Source organism: Euleptes europaea, chromosome 21 (genome assembly GCF_029931775.1).
Source record: "Euleptes europaea isolate rEulEur1 chromosome 21, rEulEur1.hap1, whole genome shotgun sequence".
Classification (NCBI taxonomy): domain Eukaryota; kingdom Metazoa; phylum Chordata; class Lepidosauria; order Squamata; family Sphaerodactylidae; genus Euleptes; species Euleptes europaea.
The window spans coordinates 19,601,817-19,617,743 of NC_079332.1; the positions used below are offsets into that span (position 1 = coordinate 19,601,817).

The window sequence follows — 15,927 nt, forward strand, 5'->3', positions numbered from 1 at the left end:
GGGAGAAGGTTTGGAAATGGTGGGTGGCGTGTGAGAGTGAGTGAGTGATTTTGTGTTTTATTGTGTTTGATTGAAGGGGTGGATTGATTGTGTGAGAGACTGTTGTGGAACACTTTTGCATACATTTGTACACATTTTGGGAGGAATGGGTGGAAAGAAAGCTCTGTAGTGACACCTCAGTGGGTGCCACGCAACTTTCCAAAAGTCTATCAGAATGTGGCCCTTCGTATATTTTGTGAACTGGACTGTATTGCATATAGGGTTGGCTGGTCCGAAGGTAGTGGGTTATAGTTATTTCAACTGATTGTTCTCTGTTCTCAGTCACAGACTGAGGGCATACCAATAACTGTCTTGTGTGATTTGCATTGTACAAATAGTGGTGTAAAGCAATTGGTAAATGTCAGAAGCGTTGAGCTTGGTATTTACTGGGGAAGGGTTTCTCCGTTTGAATCAGGTCCCGTATATTGATGGATGGAGTGACTCTTTTACAAGAAAGTTGCCAAAATCTGCTTTTTGTGAGAATTAGTGCTGTGTCATGGTTTTATGACCCACTCCTCCAAAGCCGGCCGGAGGAAAAGCAAGTCCCACGCCCTGCTGCCCCTATCTCCAGGTGGCGTCCGTATGCCTCCCCAACGCCGCATCAGCCCTGTCCGTGCAGCTAGTTCCGGCTCCACGCCGTGCCAATGCTGTCTGTGCCTCTGCTAAAGTCTGTTTTCTGGGCTCATCAGAATAAACAGCCCTCTCCTACCCATTTAACATATGGGAGAGAAAGAATGTCTATTAAGCTTGTACCCAGCCGGCACATCAGTCAGGAACTTTGTTAGATCAACCGTGCCCAACGCTCCGGTTTTAAAAAGTCAATTCCCGAAAGCCCCAGCAAAAAGAAAAGCCTCAGAACTGTAGCCCAAAAGACGCTCACCTCCCCTGCATGCCCAGCGCTCCGATAAGAAGTCAGCCTATGTTTGCATACCAGAGAATGGGGAGGGGGGAGGCTATAGAGAAGTAGAAAATGCCAAGTCTCAGTTTTCATGTACCAGGAGCAGCCTAGCCGACCAGACTTTTCTGGAAAAGCAGACCTCCCTTCAGTCCTCCCAAGCAGCCTCCTCAGACCCCCCCCCCTCCGAGCCTCCGTGTGAAAGCAGGATCAGTCTCACCGGCCCAAGCTCGCCACAGACTTCCCATGATAGCAGCGTCTCCAGTCCGGGGGGGGGGCTACAAGAAGCCGCTCTTTTCCCTGCAGCTGAAGCCCAGGTTGGAGCTTTGTTCCCCGTGTCGCTGTCTGAATGGGAGCCCCGGGTATTCCAGTGCAAAAAGAAAAGGGTTTGAGCAGCCCTCCCCCATCTAGAGAGACAAGCCCCAAAACGTGCAGGCAAATGCTGTGCACTGGGCAGACCAGATGTTCCCAGATAGGATCCATGGCAGGAAATCCAGAAGAAGAAAGGCAGGAGCAGGGGAGGGGCCCTTCCTGTGGACACTGACTGCCTCTCCGTAATTAGCTGGCAGAGTCACGGCTTGGGATAGTGCGCTTACTACAAGGAAGAATGCCTGTCAACCAGCTGGCCCCCTCAAGTCAGGAGCTGAGAAAAGGAATCCAGGCAGCCTGATACTGAGCTACCCACCACATGAAGTCAGCTTTGCCTGGAGCTTACAATGACTGAGGCTGCCCCTGGCTGCAAGAACTTTAAGAAAAGTACACCCCACCCTGATAGACTGAGTGCCTACCAATGTTCCAGAGTTAACTATACTCAGGATGCCCTGAGTAAAAGCCATCATGGCTGCGGCCGGACCTCTCTGAAATCTCCCGAAGCAGCCAACCGCTCCATTCCAGACATTGCATCCAGCCCTGCAGCAGCCCAGCTCTTCTAAGTCTCAACAGGTCCCCTCCGACTGCCGTTCCAAAGTTACTTTTCATCAGCTAGCTCAGATGTGGGAAAAATTCTGATGCAGCAAGGACAGTGGGTCAAGAACTTGGCAACGCAGATGCATGTTCAAGCCCAGCCAGTGCCAGAGAGTTTGCCCTGCATCTAGTTAAACTGTTTTCAGATACACAAGTAAAGTAGTGCAGGACTTCTTCACGGGTGCAGGTTTCCTCAATTTGTGACTCTGATAGCCCCTGGAGGTGAAAACTCTGCTCAGGGACCTCCAGAGGTCATGATGACATTGTTTTTTTGTCTCAGAACTTTGATTGCCTCTCTCTCTCTGACATGGACAGCAACATGGTTGTATTAAAGAGGGGGGGCTCTGACTTTACATACTTTTCTGACTATGGGCTAATGGGAAAAAAAACCTTCTGGTCCAGCTTGGAATATTTCACCAGCTGCAATTGCTTCCAAAACCCAGGGCACAACCTATATATATAATCCAGAAATACCTGAACTGTCTCTTCCTATATGCCAATCTGCTTGAAATAAGTATGAAAACCAGGCTCTTGCATTCAGGACAGAATGTTATTTGTTATATGGAACTGAGTAGAACACCGACAGAAAGCTCAGATTCAAGAGAAGCATCTGGAATTTCAGATGACAAGGGGAGGAAGGTTGCAGTCTGTCCCATACCCTGAACACAGGAGAATTCAAGAGTTGTTGGGAAACAGCTGGAGTCTGTTGTATGTGGATCCTGGATTTTACCCTTCCAGCTAAACCCAGCCGCTTGTGGTGAAGAGAAAGGTTTTTTCTTTTCTTTTTTTAAATGGACATGTTGTTATTGCCCTAATGGATGTTAAAGAAATTATGGACTTTGAACAAATATTGAAAGAACTGTTGTGTGAAAAATCTACTCCTCTCCCTTGTGACCTGCAAAATTTTCCCCAGCTGCCTGTTTTACAGATGGAAAGTAAATGCTGTTGTGATTTGCAAGCGACAGGTTGAAGCACAGGAAAGCTGTCAACCCCACGGATCCAAGAGGGAAGATTCTGACCTACTGTATTGAAATCCTGGTCAAGTTTCAATAAGGGAAAAATACTGGACATTGCACCTCAGACAGCTGAGAATGCAGGGAAAGGGGGGACGAGTAAAACACCAGCTCTGCTAAGGACCCATCCGGACTCATCTGGAGCCTGACAACAGGAGAAGGCGCCTAAAAGAACCAGCTTACCCTGCTTGGAACAAGACAGATCCAACTGTTGCATGAAGAATGTATGCAGCAGCCCCCAGGTATTCCAAAGTGATTTGAAACAGAGCCTGAAGTATTTCAAAATGGACTGTCTGTGTTTTTCTTGAAGCTGCCCACGGAGGGAAAGCAGCCTCTACTGGCTGCCTCAGCCCAGGTGGTGTCTGCAGTGTGTAACCTGAGTTGAGTTTAAACAGTTCAGCAAAGGACCTCGGAAGCTAGTCTAAACTCTGGACAGCTGCTGTGTAGGGGTTGACTTCGATAGATGTCTAGGTCACAAGAAAAGCAGTGGCTGCCGGCTTCTTTACAAAATGCAACTTGTACTGAAATGAAAAAAATTGTCAAAAATACTGCTGGAATGGATCCAGACTTTAGTTCCAGCTCTGTCTACATCACATCACTGGCCCTCTTTTGCTTCCTTCCATTGGGGTCTGTCTCTCTTTGAACTGATATATGTCTGGCCACCCCCGTTACCCAGGGCCAAAAAGGGGGGGGTTACAGCTTTAACCCCTACCGTTGACCAGGAGAAGCCTGAGCCCTCCTCCGTTATTCAGCCCCGCTTCAACGGCTTCTAAAGGAAATTAATCAGCTTGGCTCTCCCTTTGGAAATGCTCCTGTTATGTCACAAGCTCCAGTGCCCAGGCGTTGGCATCTTCCTGATGCAGATGGAGGAAGAGAAACAAAATGAAGGGAGAAAGACTGCCTCAGCTATCCAGAGGTGAGTGACAAGGGACTGGGGTGAAGAAAGTAGAAAAAGGGGGGCCAGCCAGGGAAATCAGTGCCAGGAACAAGGGACAAGAGGGCTGAAGACAACTTTCCTAGCATCAAAGCCAGTAGCCAGTTCTTGGAAGGTCCAGCCAGACAAAGGGGTCTTGACAGCTGCCTTCCATCCACCTATTCTGAAATGTGCAGCACAGATGATCCTGGCCTTACTGGGTATGCAGTCCTGGACACCTTTCATCTAGTTGAGCTGTTTCAGGATGCACAAAGATTGCAGACACACACACACCCCTGCTTGGAAGCGGGCTTCCCCATTTTTCACTACAGCCTGCCAGTTTTGGGGATGGGGTCTGCCATCATCTATGCCTTCCTTGCCTTTGGTGTGAACCTAGTTTTCGTGACTTTGATTGGAGGTTTGGGGAAAATAAAACCTCTGCTTGTGGACAGTCTAGATGTCCTTTGGGTACAGGTTATTTTTGGGTACATGTTATTTTTGGGTACATGTTATTTTTGGGTCAGAACTTTGCTTGCAGTTTGTTCTGGTCTGTGCAGCACCTGGGATATGCTTGAAAAAGGAGGAAAACACCCTTTTGAGGTTTGAGGAGGCTTGGAAAGTTCATGAGGTTTGGCAAGAACTTTGCAGAAATTGCCACCCCACAAGCAACGAGAAACATCTTTTGGGTTTTGGGTCTGTTCTCCTGATGGCCGGAAGCAAGCAAAGAAGATTTTTGAGTGTTTGGGAAAGGTGACAAAGTAACAATGGTTGCTTATTAGGTTCTGAGATATTTACTTAGTCTGTCAACAGCTCTCTTGAGCATAACAGCGTCACTGTTTCCTGTGTGTCAGAAAACAAGTGAAGGGGGGGGGAGGAAAGTCCTCTATGAAGTCCCTCTATGTCAACAGTTTTTCCATGCAATAACTGAATTAATTGTCTTTTGAGTTTTCCAGGTTTTACTTCCAGCCACTCCTGCCTTTACAAACTTTTGCTATGGACATTGCCTTTGGACATTGCTTTTCTATTGGTTCTGGTAGGTTATCAGGGCTATGTGACCGTGGTCTTGGTATTTTCTTTCCTGATGTTTTGCCAGCAACTGCGGCAGGCATCTTCAGAGTAGTAACACTGAAGGACAGTGCTTTTCTACTTTTTCAGCTAAGCTCTATAGACTTACAGGCCTTTAGAACTCTGTGTAGGCTCTTGATATTTTTGTCTTTTACAGTCTGGTTCCAGATCTTTCAACGTACCCTATTTTCCCTGATACCAGATGAAGTTTTTTTCCAGCAAATGACTGTATCTATATGTTAACATTGTTCCTGTGGCTTAGACTGGGAGTCATTCGAGAGGGGCTTCCTGCCTCCTGCCTGAGACTGTGGATTTGTCTCCCCCGCCCTGCAGTAGCAAAGGGGGGCGGCTTCAGTTGTTTCTGTTTGTGTCTCAGACTCATTTGTTTTACAGCTCTTGTGGAAAGACTCTGGTGATTTTTAGTTCTGATTCTGTGGCAGTCATGCCTATTCTAGGCTGCCTGAGTTCTCTGGTGTTTTGGTGTTTCTCTTTGTAATGATCTCAACTGTATGACTATTGTGAAAGGTTGTGTATGTTTCCATTCAAAGTTGACAAAGGACTTTTGATTTTTGGGATGCTTTGTTTGAAGAAAGGATAAAGGGATGTTGGTGTTGTTTTATAAAATGTACCAATGCGGGATTGATGTTGCTGCTATGTATCATGCATTATGCAATGTCTTAGAAGTCTATGTGTTCTTCCATTAATGTATCTTGTTCAAATGTGTTCCCGCTTCCTGAGTTTTGGATTTTTCAAAAAAACTGTTTTAGGGACCTCCAGGAATTTCCTGGAATTATTGCCCACAGAAAAAGATATTTCACCTGTGGCCCTATCAACTGCCTGTGTACATAAGCAGGTGCAAGAATCTCACCTTTAGCTGTGGGAACCTGTCCCCTTCCTCTGTTTTTTTCTCTGTCTTTCCTCTTGCCTTCAACTGACAGAGTCTGCATAAGCACCCGCACACTACCATTCTTTAAGTTGTAATGTTGCCAGGCCTAGCTGGCTTCTTAATGTTGTTGAATTGTTTGTTGGATTTCAGTAGCAAGAACTAACGTATTTTGAGATGGGATGTATTTTATTGAGTTCAATTGTTAAGACTGTATAAGATGACCTGAATTAATTGTGCCCAGGATGGGAATTAGAAAGTTGGTCAGAATGAGAATTTGGAAGTCGATTGAGTGGTGGAGTGAGTGGTTCACTGAGATAAGAGGGTTCTGGAATGTGTATTTTGTGATAGAAAGTATGATGAAATGGAATAGAGGAATGATTGACAAGCCATATGTATGTCTTGTATCATAAGGGGGGAATGTGACAGCAGGTAGACTTCCCCTGACTATGGAAGATCCACTGATTTAGCAATTTGTAATAATCTCTTTTCCTTTCTGTAAAATGTATTAGGACAGCCAGGGAATAGCTTGTTGCTGGGCAGAATATCCCTGTATGTCTGTGTGCTAAGGAAGTGGGATAAGAGTCATGGAGAGTCAGAGTGAACTATAAACATTGATAGGAGAAACTGGATAGAACTGAACTGTACTGCGCCGCCTCTATGTCTGGAGTGTTATCAGCCTACCCTGAATGTTGATGGGTTGTCATATCTTGAATTTGGATAAATATCCCTTCCTCAGTATGATCGGGGCTCAGAGATTTCTGCCCACTAGGGCCTCTGAGTCAGCAGCTGCAAATAAACTGTTTTCTTGAATAACGATCGCAGGTCTCTCTCTCCCCCCACGAACCCTTGTTTACCATATCAGGGCCAAGAGCCCACCGCCAGGCTGCTTGCCACGGGGAAGGTTTCCATTCCCACCGAGGTCGAAGGGCTGCTCTGAAAGGGAAACCCCACAGGATGGGGACCACCACGTGGACCCAGCCGCCATGGGGCAAGGAGCATGCCCCCTGCCCAGGAGTACAGGAGGGGCAGATGATCCCCAATTGGAGGGCCAGGCTGGAAGAGAACTCTTGTCAAATGACAGCGGGGGGGGGGTATTTTGTGGAGGACCCCTTTTTCTGGGGAGGGGTCCTCACGGAGCAGGGAGCAAGCTAGGCTGCCAGGGGGCAGACCCCCTAAAGATCGGCCTCTCCAACAGAGGCTGTTCCCTGCTTAGCCATAACAGTCCGCAGGGAAAGGTCCGGCGGGGTGGGGCGGGGCGCGGCGAGAGGCGCTTGGCCACCGGGGTCAGCCGGACCACAAGGCAGCGTCCCCTTTCCAGCCTGGCCTTCCTTCGCGAACGGGGCCCAAAGCAGCTGAGGCTGCTCTCCTCGCCTCCAGTTGACCCTCACAGCGGCCCTGCGAGGTGGGCTAGGCCAGGCCACGAGCGCTTGTGGCTGGCCCCGGGTCCGGCTGGGAGCCCGGGGGGCAGAGGGGGGGCTCGAACCTGGCTCCGGCTCGCCACCCGCTCACCCGCCTGGCCGTGGCGCGGCGGGGCCCGAGACCCCCCCCCCCCGACGGTTGGCTTTCCGTGGCCGCGGGCGGGCGGGCGGGGCCCCTTGCGGGGCGGGGGGGGTGTCCCCGGTGACGTCAGCGCCCGGGCAGCGGCAGGAGACGCGGCGGCCGGCGGCGATGGCCGCTCCCGGGTAGGCGAGGCTTGTCCGGCGGCCTCCTCGGGCCCCCCGGCCCCCATGGCCCCCCCGCTGCTGCTGCTGCTGCTGCTCCTCCTGCCGCCGCCGCCGGCCCCGCTCGCCGCTGCCGCCGCGCCCGGCAGCCCCGGCCCGCAGCGCCGCGCGCCCGACGGTGAGCAACGGACGCGACCCCGGGGGTGGGGTGGGGTGGGGTGGGGGCGCTGCGGATCTCCTGGCCCCGCTTCCCCCGGGACCGGCTGGGGGTGGGGGGCGCGGCTTCTTTCGGCCCCGGGGCCGGCGCGGAGCCTTTTGCCCCTTCGGGGTTGGGGGCCGCACCTGGCGCAGGTGGTTCGCGGCGGGGGGTTCCGCGGGGCGAACGGAGCCTTCTCGGAGGCAGGCGCGGTGGGTGGGTGTGTGTGTGTGTGGGGGGGGTCCTTTCCCTTCCCCGGTTCTGGAGCTGTGGGCGGGGGGCGCCGAGGCCGGCGGGCGGGCGAGGCCCAGGGGAGCTGTGCCGCCCACGGCTGCCCTGCAGGGCCTGCTGCGAGTGGGGCAGGGGCGCTTGCCCTGGCCGGGGCTGGGGCGGGCGAAAGGGCTCACCTGCCCCACAGCTCCCATCCCACCGAGTAAGAAAGCTGGGGGGTTCTGCACAGAGTCCCAGGTGTAGCTGAAGGCCTGCCGACAGACCCTGGGGAGGGAGTTGATGGCTTCCCTTATTCCAAGTCTTCTCCCCAACATTCTCCTCTTCCCCCATTTTATCCTCACAACAACCCTGTGAGGTCGGCTAGGCTGAGAGAGCGTGACTGGCCCAAGGACAGCTTCCCTGGCAGAGTGGGGGCGGGATCGTGGGCTGCGCCCACTGAACACACACATGAAGCTGCCCGAGTCTGAATCCAACCCCCCCCCCCTTAGGTCCATCAAAGTCAGTATTGTCTACTCGGACGGTGGCAGCGGCTCTCCAGGGTCTCAGGCAGAAAAGGGTCTCTCACTTCACCCGCTTGCCTGGTCCCTTTAACTGGAGATGCTGCAGGGAATTGAACCCGGGACCTTCTGCGTGCCAAGCAGAGGCTCTACCACTAAGCCACGACCCCTCACTATGCCCCACGCGAGTTCCAGCTGTTCCTGGTCTCCCCTCCGGCCTGTCCTGCTTTGTTTTTCAGACTCCACCGAGACGCATAAGAATGGTGCTGTTCTGACAGGGCAAAGGTTGCCAGGGTGGGGAAGGGTCTTGCCTGGGTGGCTCCGTCTTGGAGGGAGGCCTCAAGACCCTCTGCCTTGGGCGTGTGGCTGTTTCCCCATTGGGGTCCCTACCAGCTGGCTGCTGGGGGAAGGTTGCCCGTGGGTCCCCTGCTGCTTGACCTGGGAATGGCCCCGGGCTCGGCTGGGCGAGGGATGGCGGCCCGCCCAGCCTCCCTCTGCCGCTAGCCTGTTTCTCTGCTTTGCTGCTGGCTGCGTTTCCTGCTGCCTGCCTGGCCCTTGTGGCAGAAGGGCTGGGCTCTGCTCCGGCTGGCTTCACGGATCCCAGCGGGGTGAGCGAGGTCAGGGAGGGAGAAACAGAACAGGAGCCGGGCGCCGCTCCCTCCTGGCCTGCTGGGTGAGCCGGGCTGTGCCCTGCCCCTGGGCCAGTGTGCCAGCTTGCTAGCAGTCAATGGGGTTGCATCAACTGGCAACTTTGCTACTCCCATAGAGGAACATTGCATGGGGGGGGGGCATTGAGTTTATCCGCAGAACTCTTTCCTCAGCCAGCCCAGCCGCCTTAGGGCCTTGACGCGGAAGGGCCCTGCGTGGCTTTCTTTCATATGCTTCGATCCAGACAAACGTGTCACACACACACGCACAATCCATCCCACCAAAAGTGTGGCGTCTGCCTGCAAATGGCTCCCCACACCTATAGGGCCAGCTGCATTCCTGACTGTGGGCACTGAGGGTGTGGTGTACCCCCTGAGCCCTCTTCTCTTTGTGCTTCCCTTCTCCGTCCGTCCATCCGTCCGTCCGCCTCCTTCTCACTCTCGGATCTCCTGCTGGCTTCTGCTTCTTCTTGGCTGGGTGGCTGGCTTGGGGGCCGCTGTCCGGACCAGATGTACCTGTCTGGCCACTTGGAGCCCAGCCGATCCCAGAGGCCCAGCCCTTTCTGGAAATGCAGGTCCCCGTGGGGTCACGGCTGTGTCAAAGGACACACAACGGGTTTCCCCAGCCGGAGGGCGGACTTCTGGGCGTCTCACGGCCCCTCCGCCACCTGGGTCCCCCCCCCTTCTCTCTGAGCCAGGGGCAGGCGCCGGTAAGGGAGGGAGGCCTGAGCCTGCAGCGGAGGGTGGCAGCGGTGATCTCTGGGGCCCCTAGCCAGTTAGATTTCTTACCACCCCCTTTTATGGCAGCTGCGCGGCCTCTGGAGGAGGCGCATTGTGGTGGCCAGGACTCTGGCTCTGGCTTTTTGGTGCTCGAAGCTGGGGCACCTCCTGACCGGCTGCCCCTCTCCTTCCTTCCCAGATTTGAGCTACATCTTTGAGTATTTTTCCCAGAGTGCTCAGAGGCTCTCCTTCTACAGCTGGTATGGAAATGCCAAACTCTTCCGCTTCCGGGTGCCGGAGGACACGGTCTCGCTGCACTGGCTCCTGCAGGCGTCCCGGGGGAGCGGCTCCAATTGCGGCAGGACCCAGGTTACCATGTGCGTGCCCCACCTGGCCCCTCCGTGCACTCCCTGAGCCAGCCTGGAGCGAGGGCTCTGGTCTGCCTTGGGGGGGAGGAGGCTGCACCCAGCTCCCGGCTCGGCAGGGGGCCAGCCCCATGGGGCCTCTGACCCGCCCGCGTCCTCCTGTCTTGCAGCCACTTCCGTTACGGGGCCCCACCCGTCATCAACCCTCTGGGCACGCAGTTTCCCGCCAACATGAGCCTGCCCGGCTCCTACAGCCAGACCTTGACCCTGGCGGCCGCTCCGCAGAACAGTACCTTCCTCAACCTCACCAGCCCCGCGGCAGGCGACTGGTTCCTTGTGGCACACCTGCCAGAGGCCGCGGGCAAGATCGAGGTCAAGGTGAGAGGGGGCAGCTGCTTGGGGGGGTATCCTTCAGGGCAGGGGTGCCAGGGGGCACTGACTGAGCTTGCCCTTCCCCGCAGGGCTTCTCCACACCCTGCACCTACACGTTCCAGCCCAGCCTGTCTGTGCTGCGCGCCCTGGGGGTGCCTGTCCTGGAGCCCGACGTTCCCACTTGGCAGACCATCTCTGGGCCATCTTGGCCACTTCACACCAAGTGAGAGCAGGAAGGGCGGGGGCGTTCTCCTCTGCCGCTGGAAGGAGGGGGTTCCTGAGGAGGGTTCCCCGGTGAATCGGCCCCTCCTAAGGGCCCCTCTCCCTCCCTCCCCGCACAGGGTCTTTGTCCCGGAATATAGTGCGGCACTGAAGCTGGAGCTGCGAAACTGCACGGCGAACGTTTCCGTGGCCTGCGCTCTGCGAGTCACGCTGGGTTCTGCCACGCTGCCACGGTCCTTCCAGGAGGTGCTCAACTGCACGGGGGAAGCCCCCTGCGGCCTCCTCCTGGCTTCGCCGCCGTGGCGGAAGTGGCTGCGGATCACGGTGGAGAGTCTCAGCGGGCCTGGCAGCGGGCTCTCCTTCCAGACGGCTGCCTCCTTTGTAGGTGTGTGCTGGGGAGAGGGGGGGAGCAGGGGGCGGCCAACCCATCAGGAGGGAGCCAGTGCCGAAGGGGCAGCTGCCCTGGCTCTGGTGCCTCGCCACCCTTTGTTGTGGGGGTCTGCTGTGTATTCCACTGCTCACCATCCATGTTTGGTGTGCGCGCATCTGCACTGGCTCAGAGTGGCTCTTGGGGATGGTGAACCGTTCCTGCTTTGAGATGTCTCCTTGACATGATTTCCGCCCCACCCCTGCTTCTTAGCCTGCCGGCCAGGGGGAAGCAGCACCTTCCCGGCCTTCTACAGGAGTTTCAATGGCAGCCAGGCGGTGCCGCTCCTGGTCGGCAGCCCGAATGCCACCTGGCAGGCGGGGGCGAACACCTCTGCTCCGGGGAGCTCGTGCCTGCACAGCCAGCCGGTCATCCGGGAGGACCTGGACGTGGTCTCGGTGGTGTTTCGGGTCCTCGGTGAGCCCAGCACCCCCGTCTGGCCTCAGCTGCCCACCCTGCTCCTCTTCAACCTGGATTCAGGCACGGACAGCGGGGGGACACTGGTCCTCACCCTGAGGCTGAACAAGGTGAGCGGGCGGGGACCCCTGGGCGGCCCCTCTTGAGAGCTGGAGTGTGCTGGGTGTTCCTTGCCTGGAGCACGGGGCTCATGCCACGTCTCAGGAGTGACATCTACTCTGTCCTGGCAGACAACCTGGATCCCGGGGAACGCCACCGTGCTGGCCTGCTTGAGCGCCGCCTCCCCTGTGCTGAACCCGAATGCCACGTGGGACTGCAGGACAGGTACACCACGCCGGGGCTTCCGTCAGCAGCTGCCCCCGGGCTGGAGCATCCTGTGTGGCTTTTTTCTGCGAGGAGGAGACTGGCTGTCTTTTTTTTGGGGGGGGAAGCATTGCCCAGCTGGCCTGGGGGTGTGGCTGGATTTGGGACCCAATGGCAGCTGCCTTTCCTCTTCCGTGCCCACAGCTTTCTCCCGGGGCTACCCATTGAATGTGTCGGCGTCCTCGACAGAAGCCACGCTCAGCATCCCCTACCCAGAGTCGGACCGCTGGTTCCTGTCCTTGCAGCTCGTCTGCCCGAAGGATGAGTGGTGAGTCGGGGAGTTGGGAGGCGTCCAGCGGCATGGCCCAGGGAGAGGAGACTCGAGGGCAGCGGGGTGTGCATGTCCTTGCCCTCTCTTCCACGGTGCGGGCTGCTTCTTCATGCCGGGCCTTTCCCTGGCAGGCTTCTCCTGGCCTCGTCCCGTGGTTGCCCACAGCCCCGCCCGCAGAAGCCTCTCACACAGACGTTCTGCTCTCTCTCCCATTGCAGGGAATGCCGCAGAGTCCGAGCGCTGGTGACCGTCACCGCCTCCCTCAGCCCCTGCCTTGAAGACTGTGGGGCGTACGGGCAGTGCAGCTTCCTGAGGCGCCTCGGCTACCTCTACGCAGCATGCAGCTGCAAGGCTGGTGAGAACCTGTGGCAGCTGCGCAGGACCCCCTCCCCTCCCGCCCCCCTGCCCTCGTGTTCCTCCTGCAACTTTCCAGGGGGCGAGGGGGGTGTTACCTTGTCCTACGCTAATACTTGCTGGACTGCCCGCTTTCCTGCTCGGGTTCTCACAGCCAACAAGGCTGGGAATCCCACGCCAGGCAGGCCAACCGGGCATGGCCGGGCAATAGATTCGGGCACAGAGAGCTCTGGTTATTTTGCTTGTCGGCACCCTTGAAACAGTCCTCAAGGGACACGAGGGAAGGAGAGCCTTTGTTTCCAGGCTGTGTCAGGGCCCTGGAGGGCTCCTTAATCCTTTTCTGGTGTAGGACCTCCCCCCTCCCCACCCCCGCATTGGCCACCTAGACACAATGGGCTTTCATGCAGGAACTTTGACAGTTTGATGACCCGACAGTATTTCTCTCTCCTCCCCCCCCCCCATCACTTTGGCAGGCTGGAGCGGGTGGAGCTGCACAGACGGCTCGAAAGCCCAGTCTGCAGGCGCCCAGCTGCTGGCCGCTCTCTTGCTGACGCTCAGCAACTTGCTGTTCCTGCCGGCCATCGCCGTGGCCCTGTACGGCTACCACTTGGTAGAGGCCTCCGTCTATCTCTTCACCATGTTCTTCTCCACGGTAAGTCTGCCTGCCAGTCCAGCTTGCCATCGGCTGTGCAGGTATCCCTGAGGCAGGGCCTGGGCTGGGATGCGGGTGGGGGGATGCGGGCAGGCGGACTTCCTGTCTCTGTGCCCACCTCAGCCATGCCGAGTTGTTTTCTGTTGCCCCAGAAGGTCGAACCAGAAGCAACGAGTTGAAATTCAAAGAACTTCCTGACAGAGCGGTTCCTCAGCGGAACAGGCTTCCTTGGGAGGTGGGGAGCTCTCCTTTCCTGGAGGTTTTTAAGCAGAGGCTCAGTGGCCATCTGTCAGCAATGCTGATTCTATGACCATAGGCAGATCATGAGTGGGAGGGCATCTTGGCCATCTTCTGGGCATGGAGTAGGGGGTCACTGGGTGTGTGTGGAGGGGAGGTAGTTGTGAATGTCCTGCATTGTGCAGGGGGTTGGACTAGATGACCCTGGTGGTCCCTTCCAACTCTTATGATTCTATGTGCCCTGCCTTGAGGATCAGCTCCCCCTCCCCATTTCCAGCCACAGAGAGGGGAGCAGGCTCCCTTGGCCCTTTCCCCTTTGGCCTGCCGTAGCAGGGAGGAGGGAGTCTCGCCTGCTGCTGTGTTGCCTAGGGCTGGACCCATGCAGTTCCAGGCCCTGGATGCCCCCCGCCGCTGCCTGACCCATCTCGCCTCTGGCCAGAGGGCAGCAGTCGGGCTGAGCCAAGCCCCTGCGTGCTGGCTCCCTGGTGCTGAGGAGAGGATGCCCACTGGAATCTGCAAGCTGACACCTCTTCCTTCGCTCTCCCTCTGCTGTAGTTCTACCATGCCTGCGACCAGCCTGGGGGGGCCGTGCTGTGCATCATGGATTACGACACGCTGCAGTTCTGCGACTTCTTGGGCTCCGTGGTCTCCATTTGGGTCACAATTCTGTGCATGGCCCAACTGAAGAAAATGCAGAAAAATGTATGTTGGAGGAAACCGCTCGGGGACGGGGGTGGGTGTCTGTGTGGGGGTCAGAATGTTGTCTAGGAAATGGTGCCTTTGGGTCTGATTTTCCTGTGGCTGGAGGGGCTTCTTAAGCAAGGGGGTTGTTTGCGGAGAGTACTCCCTTTCCAGCCAAAATAGCTGGGGGGAGGGGGAGAGACAGCTTTTGAGTTTGCACCTCGAACCAGACCAGAGCGCTCTCTCCTGGTTAAAGTGTTGGAGGCTCCATGAATGATCAAGTGGATTTGCTTGGGATGGGGGGGCCACTCGCTTAGATAGTTTTCAGAAGGGGTGGCACAAATTCACCAGTGATCGGTCCCATCCTGCTCCCACGGCACCCGTCCGGTCAGGCTGAGCACCAGTTGCCGTTGCCTGCTTGTCCCAACTCTAGCCCCCCCCCCCGATGCCTCACCCTGCTCTCCTCTTGCCCACACTAGATCCTTGGTGTCGTGGGGACCCTCTTCATCGCCATGTCTCTGCAGCTGGACCGGAGAGGGGTTTGGAACATGATGGGACCCTGTCTCTTTGCCTTCATTGTCATGATCTCCGTTTGGGTATGTGGTGGAGACCTGCAGTCAGGCTCCTTATTTACCTGGAGACTCCCTTCTCTTGGGGAAAGATCCTGGCCTGGATCCAGTGGTGCATGAGTGGAAACATAAGGAGCACAGTTCTGCTTGCGCGAGATCTTGCGTAACACCCAGCCAGCCCTTTCCTCCCTATAGATATTGGAGACCCAAAAATTGGTTGCACGAGGTGAAATGGAAGGAAAAGACCACAGCAGCTGGGTGTTGCGAATGGAACTGCACTCAGTCCGTCTGTATTTCTGCCCGCACGAGGCTGGATCCAAGCTGCTGAAAGCAAAACTGCAGTTTTTCCTAGTTTTTTTCCAAGTTGCAGCTCATAAGGCTGGTGTGTTTTGGGTCTTTGGCACATTTATATTTAGATGGGTATTCTACTTGAAATCTTCTTAGCGTCCTTAAAATCACTGTAATTCACGATGAGCCAATGCAACATGGGATCGGTCCCATCCCAGAAGAAACACACTGGACACCATCCGGGAGGGAGGTTTTTACAGCTGCTCCCTCCCCCGGCAGCCTTGTTCAGCCTCCTCCTGTTCAGTTTAGGCCCTCCCTGTGCCACCTCCTTGTTTGTGTGCAGTACTTCTAGTCCGCCTCTCTCCTGGCGACTCGGGGCAGATTCCACAATGCAAGTCAGTGCAGCTGACAGGAGGAGATGTGGGAGAGGCCAGTAACCCTGACTTCCTTCCACAGGTCTACCGTGGTGTGAAGCGCCATCGCTGTTACCCGCCCTCCTGGAAGCGCTGGGCCTTCTTCCTCTTCCCTGGCATCAGCCTGGCCCTCGTTGCCGTAGCGATCTATGCATTCATGGAAACCAACGAGAACTACTACTACACCCACAGCCTTTGGCACGTCCTCATGGCCAGCAGCGTGGCCTTCCTCCTCCCCCCAGGGGAGAAAGCCAAGAGGTTGTGGGCATGGTCGCGCAAGCTCCTCTGCGGCTACCAGATCTGCAAAAACGACCAGGAAGAGCTGTATGCGGTGACGTGACCGGCGGTGTTCCTGCCGCAGTGGCCGCTGGGCTTCTCTGGCAGACGGGCAGCTGCCTTTCCAAATGCCGCAGGACTGTGTGTGAGAGAGGCGGCCGGCCTGGCTGCTCAGGCCAAGAGCTTGGGGGGTCAGCAGGCTTCGCCAGGCCCCATAAAGGACAACCCCGTTGGCACAGACTTACTCTTCATTGGAGGGCCTGGTATGCAGCTCCATCCTGGAACAGAGCCAGG

At 56.2% G+C, this 15,927-nt stretch overlaps 1 protein-coding gene across 1 annotated transcript; it reads left to right on the top strand.

Annotated features, from left to right (window-relative positions):
- The first annotated feature begins 9,575 nt into the window (after positions 1–9,575).
- PGAP6 (post-GPI attachment to proteins 6) lies at positions 9,576–15,697 on the top strand. Its single transcript, XM_056866238.1, has 13 exons — positions 9,576–9,716; positions 9,814–10,103; positions 10,262–10,469; positions 10,553–10,686; positions 10,805–11,070; positions 11,326–11,639; positions 11,760–11,853; positions 12,037–12,160; positions 12,382–12,518; positions 12,991–13,169; positions 13,962–14,108; positions 14,567–14,683; positions 15,401–15,697. The coding sequence occupies exons 1-13, from the start codon at positions 9,576–9,578 to the stop codon at positions 15,695–15,697; spliced, it is 2,448 nt and encodes an 815-aa protein (XP_056722216.1).
- The last annotated feature ends 230 nt before the right edge of the window (positions 15,698–15,927 follow it).

Bases quoted from the DNA above. Each gene is read 5' to 3' on its own strand.
- PGAP6 (XM_056866238.1), top strand. From the start codon at position 9,576: ATGCAGGTCCCCGTGGGGTCACGGCTGTGTCAAAGGACACACAACGGG. The intron at 10,104-10,261 runs GTGCGTGCCCCA...CCTGTCTTGCAG, and splicing joins GGCAGGACCCAGGTTACCAT to CCACTTCCGTTACGGGGCCC. The intron at 11,071-11,325 runs GTGTGTGCTGGG...CCTGCTTCTTAG, and splicing joins GACGGCTGCCTCCTTTGTAG to CCTGCCGGCCAGGGGGAAGC.